This window comes from Durio zibethinus, chromosome 6 (assembly GCF_047325235.1).
Source record: "Durio zibethinus cultivar Kanyao isolate XHJ-2024 chromosome 6, ASM4732523v1, whole genome shotgun sequence".
NCBI lineage: Eukaryota > Viridiplantae > Streptophyta > Magnoliopsida > Malvales > Malvaceae > Durio > Durio zibethinus.
In genome coordinates, this window is record NC_143167.1 from 27056434 (window position 1) to 27067995 (window position 11562).

At 35.3% G+C, this 11562-nt stretch overlaps 1 protein-coding gene and 1 pseudogene across 15 annotated transcripts; one reads left to right on the top strand and one right to left on the bottom strand.

Moving 5' to 3' along the window:
* The first annotated feature begins 240 nt into the window (after positions 1–240).
* LOC111285324 (uncharacterized) lies at positions 241–7283 on the top strand. 14 transcript variants are annotated; one of them, XM_089762453.1, is made up of 13 exons: positions 241–362; positions 681–757; positions 1316–1587; positions 2178–2838; positions 3556–3755; positions 3841–4085; positions 4307–5169; positions 5332–5391; positions 5464–5530; positions 5601–5693; positions 6407–6556; positions 6737–6870; positions 6939–7283. In XM_089762453.1, exons 2-7 carry the CDS (start codon positions 737–739, stop codon positions 4999–5001), a joined length of 2094 nt encoding a protein of 697 aa, XP_089618579.1. In that variant the 5' UTR covers positions 241–362; positions 681–736; the 3' UTR covers positions 5002–5169; positions 5332–5391; positions 5464–5530; positions 5601–5693; positions 6407–6556; positions 6737–6870; positions 6939–7283. The 14 variants fall into 14 exon arrangements, with proteins under 14 accessions (XP_089618579.1, XP_089618577.1, XP_089618583.1 ...); XM_089762451.1 differs by having other exon boundaries at positions 6737–6865; XM_089762457.1 differs by having other exon boundaries at positions 2162–2838; positions 5464–5693; positions 6737–6865.
* A 232-nt stretch (positions 7284–7515) lies between these two features.
* LOC111286129 (leucine-rich repeat extensin-like protein 4 pseudogene) lies at positions 7516–9976 on the bottom strand (annotated as a pseudogene). The gene has a single exon (XR_016342971.1). The product of XR_016342971.1 is annotated as a leucine-rich repeat extensin-like protein 4 pseudogene (transcript).
* Between the last annotated feature and the right edge of the window lie 1586 nt (positions 9977–11562).

Below are 11562 nucleotides of genomic sequence, written 5' to 3' on the forward strand. Positions count from 1 at the left end.
AAATTCTACTTTATTGATTAATTTATTTATTTTATTATTTAATGATGTAATATATTTAATTATGATAATATTTTTTATTTATAATTTTTTAAAAAAATTACATCGTACCTGTGCAAGTCTATCTAGCTCATTTTTGTTTTCATGTAATTTTTTTTTTAATTTTTGTTTTGCCGAAAAATGAAAGAAATTAAAAAAAAAAAGGTTTCTCCTTTTTTTCACATACTTGATCACTGTTCCCGCAGACCAGGAAACAAAAGCCCCCCATCTCCAAAGAAGCAGAAAGGAGAGCTTTCATTCTACCGGAAAAAAATAGTACTTTCAGTTTACTGTTATAATAATCTCTCTCACAATCACTCTCCAAGGTAAATTTCTTAAATTTCAAAAGCAGCCTTTCATTTTTCACGTTGGGTTTTCATGGGTTTCATTGTTTGTTCCTGATTTATTTTCTCACACTTGTTTTATTCATGTTGAAGTTTTTTTGTTTTTAGTTATTTTATTGATTTTTATCTTGTGGGGTCTTTGAATTTTGCCTTTGGATGTCCGAACTGAAGCATTTTCATGGTGGGGTTGTTTGTAAAATATTTTTTTTTGGTATTTCTCTCTCATGGATCAAGTTAATTCTCAAATCAATTGCTTGAGCTTTGGTTTCTGATTTATTTATTTATTTTTGTTGAATTTAGTGGAAGAAAGTAAAATAAAATTGAAAACTTGTGTAGTTTCAACAAGTAGAGCGAGCATGAAGGGCCATGAATCAAAGGTAACTATTTAATATCTTTCTCTAGAATATCTCTTATCTTATCAGTGTTTAGTACTAGCATTGTTTTCTAAAGATCTTTACTTTTCAATCTATACTTGGGAGCTGTCTTGAATGATGTCTTTTTTTTTGTTGTTATTATTATTAATAACTAGTTTAGTTGCTGAGTGTAACCTGGGTGTGTCATTCTATGTGAACGAATCTCTGCCCATGTTATCGAATCCAAAGGAAGTTGTAATAATTTTTTCTTCTGACTTTTGATTTAATACCATTAAGCTTCCAACTTGAGATGTTATCCAAAATAAATTTAGAGGTATGGTCCGAGGTAAACATGAACGCTAATTTTGAACTAAATAAGATGCTTAAGTAGAAGGATTGATAATCATTAATTGCTTGAGCGATAAATTAGGTGGTAATATGGCACTTTGTGAAAATGAAAAGATGAGGGGTAGGATTATAAATATGGATATTTTGCCCTTCAATTTTTAGAGTCTTGTGTTTATGCTTTGCCTTGCATTAACTTTTTATTTGTATCCTTTTTCTTTTTTTTTTTAATTTTAGATGCCAAGAATGGAGGATATTCTTAACCTTCCGGTGCAAGATCCTCCTTGCACAGAGTTCTCTGCTGCTGACATAAAATGGGTAAAAGTAGAGGGTGGTCGCCAAGGTGGTGATGATATTGCTCTAATACCTTTTGCTAGAGTAGATGATTTTGTAAAAGGGGAGTCTTCTAATGCAGAATGTCCTGCTAGTTTCCGTATTGAGTCAAGGAGGAAGAGATCTGAAGGAAGTATCAGCAAACCAAGGGTCGATGGATATCTTGAGTATACACTGTATGTTGCAAATTGAACACCATTTAGAAAACAAGATTGCTGGATTTTATGTTTCTTTGAAAATAACTTTCTGCTAGTAGCTGCTTAAAATGCTCCTCTATTTCAGTTTCATGGCTATATACTATATGTTGTTTAAGAAATTTATGGCCTTGCTGGTTGAACTTTGTGCTACCTTTTAATTATTTATTCTATTCTTTCTTTTCATTAATTTCTTTGTCCATTGAAACCCTGTTTATATATAATACTTCTTGAATTTTTTTGATGACAATAGTTCTTTAGTCTGCCATTTTTTTTCATGATTAGAGGTAGCAGATGTTGTGCAAAACTTTTTCTCAACTGGCCATAGCAGTTTTTTCATATTTTGTCTTTTAAAAGGCTAGCAGTTTTAATCATGCTGCAAAAAAATTTAGTAGGAAAATTATTTCAGCATATCATGTTTTATATGTGCAAGTGTTGATGGGTGGGCAGGCAGTTATCTGCGTGAGTGTGTATTCTACCATATCTTTTCTTGCAATAATGCTTGTGTTTATGCTAATATCCCATCTTTATGCACATTAAGTAACATAAAAGGTAGTCTGGTAATGTTGCAGATACTGGTGTTCATATGGTCCTGAAGATTACCGAGATAGTGAGTCTGGTCTTGGGGATGTCTCAAATTTCAAACCTGCCACAGGGAAGGGAAGCAGACCAGGTAGACGCCACATGATGAGAGGTTGCCTTTGCCACTTTACTGTAAAACGCTTGTACACCCGTCCCCTCCTTGCCCTTATAATTTATAATCAAAGAAAACATGTGGATAAAACGGGGGCCCCTTGTCATGGGATACTTGATCAGGATGCTGTGGGAACAAGAGCTATGTATGCTCCAAGAATCTCCGAGGAATTACGCCAGAAGGTGATGTCTATGCTTTATGTTGGAATATCTTTGGACAACATAATTCAGCATCATATGGAGGTGGTCCAAGAGCACGGGGGCCCGCACAACCGAGATGATTTTCTCACACGAAATGATGTTCGTAACATTGAAAGAGTTATTCGTAATACTTCACATGAACTTCATATTGATGATGAATGCAGTGTAAAGGTATGGGTACAAAGGCATCAAAAGCATGTTTTTTACTTCCAAGATGCTTCTGGTTCAGAACCATTTCTTTTGGGGATACAGACAGATTGGCAGCTGCAACAGATGCTTCATTATGGACATAATGGTTCAATAACTTCTCATTCTACGTTTGGCTCAAAAAAACTTAAGGTACTCTTTTGTTGGTACATATATGTGTGCGTCTGTGACTTTGTGTGTTTGTTTGTTTATAGAGAATGATTCAAAGCTGTTTGCCAGTCTGAAACAAAAGTGAAACTTAAAATAAAGAATGAAAAGAAGAGAAAGATCATGGCTTCACAGGATCTTCTTACGCTTTACACCTAGATTATGGTTATTTGAAACAATTCCAAATCTAGCATAACATTTGGTAAAATTCTCATAATCTTGTTCTCTATCTAGTGAAAGTTTTTTCATGCTTATTTATAGAGTTTAATAATCTTATTATTACTAGGACTTAATATTTAAAATAGGATACTGCAAAAAAAAAAAAAAAATCCTAAACCATAGATAAAAACCAAATATATATATATATATATATACATATATCTATATACATATATACATATATATATAGGAAAGCGTAAGACAAAGGGCGTATGCTAGAAATCTGTAATTCCATGAAAATCTGGAATTACCAGAATACGTGACGCTTGAAACTGAGGAAAATACCAAAGAAAATAATAGCAATGATTTTCAAACCAATAGAAATACAATAAGAGGATATAGTGAAAGACATTGTTGCTCAAACTTACGGGTGCATGGAATCTACCTTGTTATCACATATATATTTAGCTCTATTTCTTTATCTTTATTATATTTCAAAATGATTGAGACCTTATACTCAGTGAAAATCCCTTCCATTGACAGTATCCCCTATCCACATTACTCGTCTTTGACTCATCCCAAAATGCAATTCCTATTGCGTGGGTTATTACCTCCTCTTTGATTGGTCAAGATAGTCATAAATGGATAGGTTCGCTTGCTGAAAGAATCCGAACAAAGGACCCTAGATGGAGACTCAATGCCTTTTTAGTAGATGACCCTTCTTTTGGGATTTCAGTCGTAAGGTAAATTTTGATATGATGTTTCTATTTTATTTGCATAATTTTGATTTTATAAAAGGAATGTGAAGTCTAAGTTGCTTATTTGCAGAGATGCTTTCCAGTGCCGGGTTCTATTGTGTGTCTGGCATGTTCGCCGTTCTTGGATAAGGAATCTTTTAAAGAAGTGCTGCAACATTGATGTGCAGCGAGAGATGTTTAAGCACTTGGGCTGGATTTTATATTCCTCCAGAAGTGGGCCAAATGTGATGGATGCAGTTGAAGAATTCTTGGAAATATTTGTTGATCAATCTGCTTTTATGGATTATTTCAAGAGCCGATGGTTACCATACATGGGTGAGTGTCCATATGTTGTTGACTTTTTTTAGTCAATAACAAAGGTCTGTTTTGCTGTTTATACATGAATTTTGAACTATATTGCTTCTAGGACTAATGTGGTAACACTGTAATTAATTGTAGCCATTTAGCAATTAATGATAGTAATTGTTGACAAATGACAACTATAGTGATGTGTTGTTATGTCAAATTTCTGAATGCCTATGCCTTTTTTCTTGCAGAGATGTGGGTTGGTGGCATTAGGTCACTTCCTGTTGTTGGTCCAGAGCCCCATGCTGCCATTGAATCTTATCACCTAAGATTGAAGTACAAGCTTTTTAAGGAGCAACATGCTAATTTCTGGCCTAGAATTGACTGGTTGATCCATAGTTTGACCACTGAATTTCACTCCTTATATTGGTTAGATCAATACACCATAGAAACAGGATATCTTCCAAATATTAGAGACGAATCTTTCTCAAGTAATGCTTGGTATCAGGCCTTACACATACCAGATGTTGATGTCATATTGGACGAGCAGAACCTCCAGTTGGCAAAGGTCATCTCGCAAACAGATAGAAACCTGGCTTATGCAATTTGGAATCCTGGTTCAGAATTTTCCCTCTGTGATTGCCACTTGTCAAGTCAGGGAAATCTCTGTAAGCATGTCATTAAGGTGGCTATGATATGTAAAAACCGGCAGGTTGCAAGGCCACTATTGGCAGCTCAAATTTATAGGCAGACCTTGCTTAGTCTTCTGCATAATCCCCCAGATGATCCTGTAGTTCTTGATCATGCTATTTCATCTGCAACTCGCTTGCAACAGGATATCAAAGGCTTGGAAGACTTGTCTAACAGTGGGCTACTTCAGCAATTGCCTTCTGAGATTAACTCTCAAATAGCAGATAATGCTCTCTTTTTTGCACGTTCTCACTGATTAGACCATCTAAAAAGCAATTTAATAAAACAACACTTTATCTGAGGCTGTGGAGTTACTAGTATCTTCTGACAATCTAGCTTCTGATTGAGTCAGAATGTATTTAACCATGCTTGGAAAAGCAATATAAAGTTTTAAATTGATGGCATTCAAACACCCCTACTTGAGGTACATTGCATTTGCTTATGCTTGATGTTGCTTTTTTAGTTTTTTTCATTCATTTTCTTCTGCCTATCCTCAAGAAAAGGATGAGGTGAGGAAGAAAAGGGAGAACCTAATTTTAGCCGAATTCCATTGTTGAGCTCATTATGTATTCGTTCATCTGGACAGGTCCTTAGCTGTTCAGCTGCCAAGGTCAATATTCTTCTCAGTTCTCCTTTCCCAGAACAGGTAATTTCTCTTTGTTTTTCCCAACTTTTCTTTATAATGTGTACTTATTTTCTTTCTTTACCCACATTGCAGTGAACATAAAATGGAGGATCCTTGACGAAATATGTTTATTTTAGAATTTCACTCGGATCTTCTTACAGTAAGGACTAGATTTACTTTTTCTTCTACTGAAGTTATCTAAACAAATAGTATAATCTTTGTGTCTGTAGTCTTTTATCGTGGATTTGATCAGAAAAGCATATGAAAGGCTTGGGGGTATTGTAGAGCAGCTTTCTCAAGTGTAATATGACAAACTTGCTGCTGTAAGCAAATATTTTCCCAGAAAAAAATCTGTTCTCTGTTTTATTTTCATTTTCATTATGTAACTGTTGGATCATGACAAGTTCAAATATCCAGCAAAACAAAATGAGGAGTTTTACTTCTAAATTTCAAATATCTCCATTTGTCCACTAATTTGACATGAAAATTATTCCAAGCGATAAAGATGACAGAAAACTTTTATTTTTGTGAGTTGATCTGGGCTTATATTTGTATATAAGCTGAAGTTGCCAGCGGAATTGTATTATGGTGAGACTGAATATTTCTTATGCTTCTTGGAAAAAGTAAGGTTTAGGGTCTCATTCATTGAAATCCAACGTCAGGGTATTTTAGATTGCATGTGTCAAATCCATAGTATTTGCCTATGCCTCGTGTCTCAAAATTCTATTTCAAATATTAAACTCAACCATGTGGGATTGGAGTCCCCTGTTTTGTACCAGTAAGAGCATGATCTAGGTGTAGGAAGAGAATAGAATTACTTGATTAGTTGCTGAGTCATGACCATAAAAGTCTTTAATGGTTTGAAATTGACCTTTCTGTTCTGACCCATATGATCCGACTTTCTTGGATAATGAAATGCTTTGCAGATTGGATTAATCCATGTAATTTGATATTCTTAAATAAAGACCCATCTTTGAGGGTTGCGTATATTTGCTGCAATGGTTTTAACCAGGTATTTAACTATTTGAATACACAGGATTGGAGATATTCACTTCAACATATGAAAGCACGTGATACATGGATGTCAACCATCTATTAATCCTGTTACATACGATTTTGATGCGGGTCGTCTTCATATTTATAGATGGTCAAGCAACAAAATCTGGCCATACCAGTAATTATAAAGGTACATGGTCCCAAACATGTGCAGGTGCAGGTGCATTCATTTTCGTTTATGTACACACTTGAATACAAGCACATGCTGATTAGTTATTACTAGGCCAATATGCATGTACATTCATGCAAACCTGCAGACAGAGTAATTAGTTTATTACCTGTTTAAGATAATCTTTTCTCTATCTAGTAGGTATCGTTTAGCCTGTAACAGTTTGCAGCCTCAAAGTCTCCTGTTTCCATGCATGGTGGTGCAGCTGAAAGTCCTGGCGCACGGGCTAGCTATATCTTGCCGTGGTAGTTGATAGTGTTGTCAGTGAAGGTTAGGTAATGTCTTTATTGAGTTTGATTGCACTTGTATGTATGGCCTTATCTTCTGCATCGTTGCTCTCTAGGAGAATCATGGACTAGCAACGGTTGCGTGGTAGGTTAACTTATCTCCTCCCCTGCGATGACAATCTGCCTCTTCCATTAGGCGTATAAGAAAAACAAAAGGAGGTCCTGGCAAAGTTGTGTTTGTAGGTTATACATTAATATGGTGATATACACTTACTTTCTCAAGGTAGTTTTCAAATAATCAGCATTACAAGATTGCAAATTATCAGGAGTAATGTTGATTCAATTGTCAAGTTCGTATACCAACAAAGACAGCTGGATCATGTAATTTTATGAGGTGAGACTTGAGAGGATGAAAGCCACCTGCTCTAAATGAATTTTTACTCAGCATTAACCATTGGTTATTTGCAGATCCTCTTTATCATCTACTATACCATCGTTTCAGAGAACAGAGAAGCATGGTTTATTGGAATTCTAAAAAGGTTTCTGCATTCCGGTGACATTTCAGACTTACTCCAGAATTAGTTGCAAAACCATGAATAACCGAAGCACAAATCTGAAATTGAATAAAAATGCTGCTACAAATCTACAATAGCAGAAATTTGAGGGGGGGGTTTTTTTTTTTTTCTTAATCTCCCCTAAGGCTTCAGCTAAGCATGATAAGAATCAGAAATAAACCGACAAAACAGTAGCAAATCTGATGCTGCTACCGTCTGAATCTGCTTGTCATCAAACCATCATAGCTAAAAATAAATCTCATCCTTACAATTACAATTTCCTGCAACCTACATTCTCTAACAACAAAAAAAAAAAAAAAAACCAAATACACCCTGACAATTCAAATAATCCTGGGAAAAAACGTTCTCCTCACAATTCTCTTCTCAACAGCTACTTTCTTCAATTTTTAGCTTGACAAAAACCATTTCCATGACAGCTGCAATGACGTGATCATAGTCTTTCGTCTTCTTCTTTGCATTTTGATGAGGACTCAGTGGCAACTAATAATAAACAATGTGTGCCCGTTTTTTAAGCTCTCTGAAGAGTAAGGTGCAAGGAGAAAATCTCTCAAGATGAATTAGTAAAATGGCGGTGGTGGTGGAGAAGCATAGTCTACCCCTTTAATTGGTGGCAATGGTTCATCATATATGGGAGTTGGCGGTGGTATAAAAGGTTGAACTGGAGGTGGAGGTGATTGTAATTGCCAACATGGTGGCGGAGATGGAGGTGGATTTGATGGGGGTGGTGGTATAGGCGGTGGTGGTGGTGGTTGTGAATTTAGTGGGGGCGGTGGAGAGTATATAGGTGGCGGTGGCGAATTAGTTGGAGGTGGAGGAGGTGATTGTCGGGGTGGCGGTGGTGAAGTGAAGTAGAATGGACTTGGTGGAGGGGGTGGTGGAGGAGAGGGAATACAAGGTATTGGAGGAGGAGGTGGTGGTATTGCAGGCGTCGGTGAGGGTGGAGGCAGTGGTAATGGTGATGGTGGAGGAGGTAGAAGAGGCTTTGGAGGAATTACCGGATTGCATTTAAAGACACTACAATCTAGAGGCCTAGAAAGAAACATTTTACATTGTAATCTTGATCTCTGAACTGGCCTGCCTCTCAAACAATTCTTCCTATCATCAAATTCCTCCAAATCCAAGCACACTGGAGGCTCACCAGTGAAAAAGTTGTAAGCAAAACTAAAATTCTGCAAGTATGGCAATGAGCAAACACTCTCAGGAATAGTCCCTGAGAACATATTGTGCCCCACATCTAGCTGTTCTAAGCTCTCCATTTCTCCAATCGATTCAGGCAATTCACCCATGAGTTTATTATAGCTCACATCAAAAACTGCCATATTCTTCAATAAGCCAATCTCTTTTGGCAAGCATGAGCGCAACCCATTGTTCATCAGAATCAATTCATTTAGCGTATTTGACATGTTACCTAGAGTCGTAGGTACACATCCGTGGAACTTATTGTTGGCGAGAACAATGACTGATACAGGCGAGTTTCCCAGGTTATCAGGCAGTTCAAAGGCAAACCTGTTATGGTTTATGAATATGGCATCAAGATCTTTATCAAAGAGAGCTCTTGGTACCTTGCCTTCAAACTCATTGAACCTAAGGTCAAGAAACTTAAGGCTTGGCAAATGAAGAACAACGTAAGGAAACTTCCCTGCAAAGCGATTATTGCTGAGATCCAGCTCGAAAAGATGCTTCAGTTTTTTGAAACTCCAAGGGATCTTCCCACAAAACCTGTTGGAGTTAATGTGAAACAATGCAATATCTGTGAGGAGTCCTAGCTCTTCAGGGAGGTACCCAGCAAGGTCCCCATGATTCAGATCAATGCCAGCAACAGTTTCAATAGATGGGTCATCCAGGCCTGGGGAACAGAAAACTCCAGTGTAATTGCACACATCGGATCCCACCCAGTTGGACGTCAGGTTCAAAGGATCTGAGACAATGGCTTCCTTCCATGCTTGTAAGGCGACGTAGGCATTCTTAAGCCTGGTGTTGTCAAAGGAGAGTAGAGAAGGAACTGAGTCAAAATCACCTCCAGAACTAAACAGGTCGCTGTAATAAAACAGCCGTCTGTGCTTGTTAAATAAGGCTTGGGAGTCTGTAAGGATTGCTGTCGCATGTCTAGAAGTAGTATGGGCAGCAGTGAAGGAAATGAGTGTGAAAGTAATGAAGAATGCAAGAAAGTTACTAATATTTTTCTTCATCAGACACAACTGACCATGTATGGGAATTTTTTAATATGTAAAAAGGATTTGGATGTTTGTCTCTTCTATCTATTTGTATGCTTTGTTTATATGAGTGCTGAGAGAGAGAGAGAGAGAGAGAGAGAGGAGAGCAATGGTGAAGGAGAAGGTGGAGCTGAGAAAATGGGGTTGGTTAGATTTGAGAGTTTTTGGGAGAGGGCTTGTTGTATGGGAGAAATAATAAATGAGTAGAGTCTGACAAAAATATATACAGCTAAATGAGTGCAGAAAGTAAGCATTCAGAGCTAGCATTTTTTTCTCAATCTCTGGCTGGATCAGTTAGAAGCAATTCGAGGTTTCCCCGTGTAAAACAATGCGGCTTTATCTCCTGGTCATGAGTTGAATCCCACTAAATTTAAGTTGGACTTGCCACTGGGGATTTCATTTATAATGTATAGATTTCAAAAATGTTTGTCGGTTCTTTTTTATGACAACCTGTTCTTATAAATATTGATTACAGTGACATTTATAAAACCCATAGGAGTTAGTTAAGCTAACAAGAAATTCGATTCTTACAAAATATAGTTTGAAACTATTATTTTAAATGCATATGAAAAAGAACGTTTTTAAAATTATTTTTAAAAAATAAAGTTTAAACAAACATGAAATACTTGTGACTGCATCATTAAAAAAACATAAAAAGAAATTGTACTTAATGAATTATCTCTCTTCAAATTTAATTTGATGAAAACTTAATACATTAAATGAAAAAATAATTGAAAAAACGCTTTACTGACATTAACTACTAGTATTGTTGAGGGTATTTTAGATAAAGGTGAATTAGCTGGTGAGCTAAGAGATGAGTTTGAAATGATCTGAATCTGCAGCAAAGAAAATAGTCAACAGATGTTGGGGTTTGATTTTTGAGGCATGTTTCCACGTTCAAGTCAACTAAATTTATAAGGTTAGAGTTTAGGAGAAAGAAAATGAATTGTAGAGAGTATTGAGAAAGCTTATCAGTGAAAGGTTTAGAATTGTATACTTGGATCTCTTTTTATCTTATATATGAAATATGAGGTAGTGATATGATTTAAGTAGGTGGTAGTTGATAGGAAGTTCATATGAAATTTAATGAAAGTTTATGTGGGTTGGAGTCTGTTGTTTTTAACGACGCTAGACAAATTAGATTACCGTGAAGTAACCTACTGATAGAACGTTAGCAAAGGTAATTAGATGAACTTTAGATGAACTGTCTCAATGAGCGAAGAAATCCTAGTAGTCGAGCAGCACTAGAGGCGAGCCTGTACGAAGAGCGAAGAACTTAAAGCATCGATCTTCCCTAATAATAATGTGACAATCGAATGTATATTAATTTGGTGAGTATAAAATTAATTTTGTTGACTAGTTAATTAGACATAACAAGTATTTATAAAATTTATGTCTATTTGGTGGATACCCATACGCTCTTGTAAGTAAAAACTTTTTGTTTTGTCATCTCTGTTATTGGATTTAATTTAAAAAATAATGAAAATGTATAAAAATATAAATAAAGTGATATGTGGATATCAAAATTGATTTCCTATCATCATAAAATATATCTAATAAAATAAAAATATAAAACAAAAGAAATAGTAAAAAAATAAAAAAATAAAAAAAATAAAAAAAAAGTCCATAGATGGTGCTGCATAAAGAATTCCATTGAGTTTAAAATATTAATCTTTTAAATTAAAATATCAAATAATAATTTTATTAATATAAGATATATATATAAATATAAAATTAAATTAATAATAAAATATATACTTATATATATATATATCCCAAAATGAATTGAAACAAAATATCTTAAACACTTTTTGTCCTAATATTATACCTTATAAAAAATTTAATCCGTTGCAACCCAATCTCAATTTTAAAAAATTATCCCTATCATATTATGATAGATCAAAATTCATTGAATATGAATCGTTTTGACATCTCCATCAAATGAAACTTTT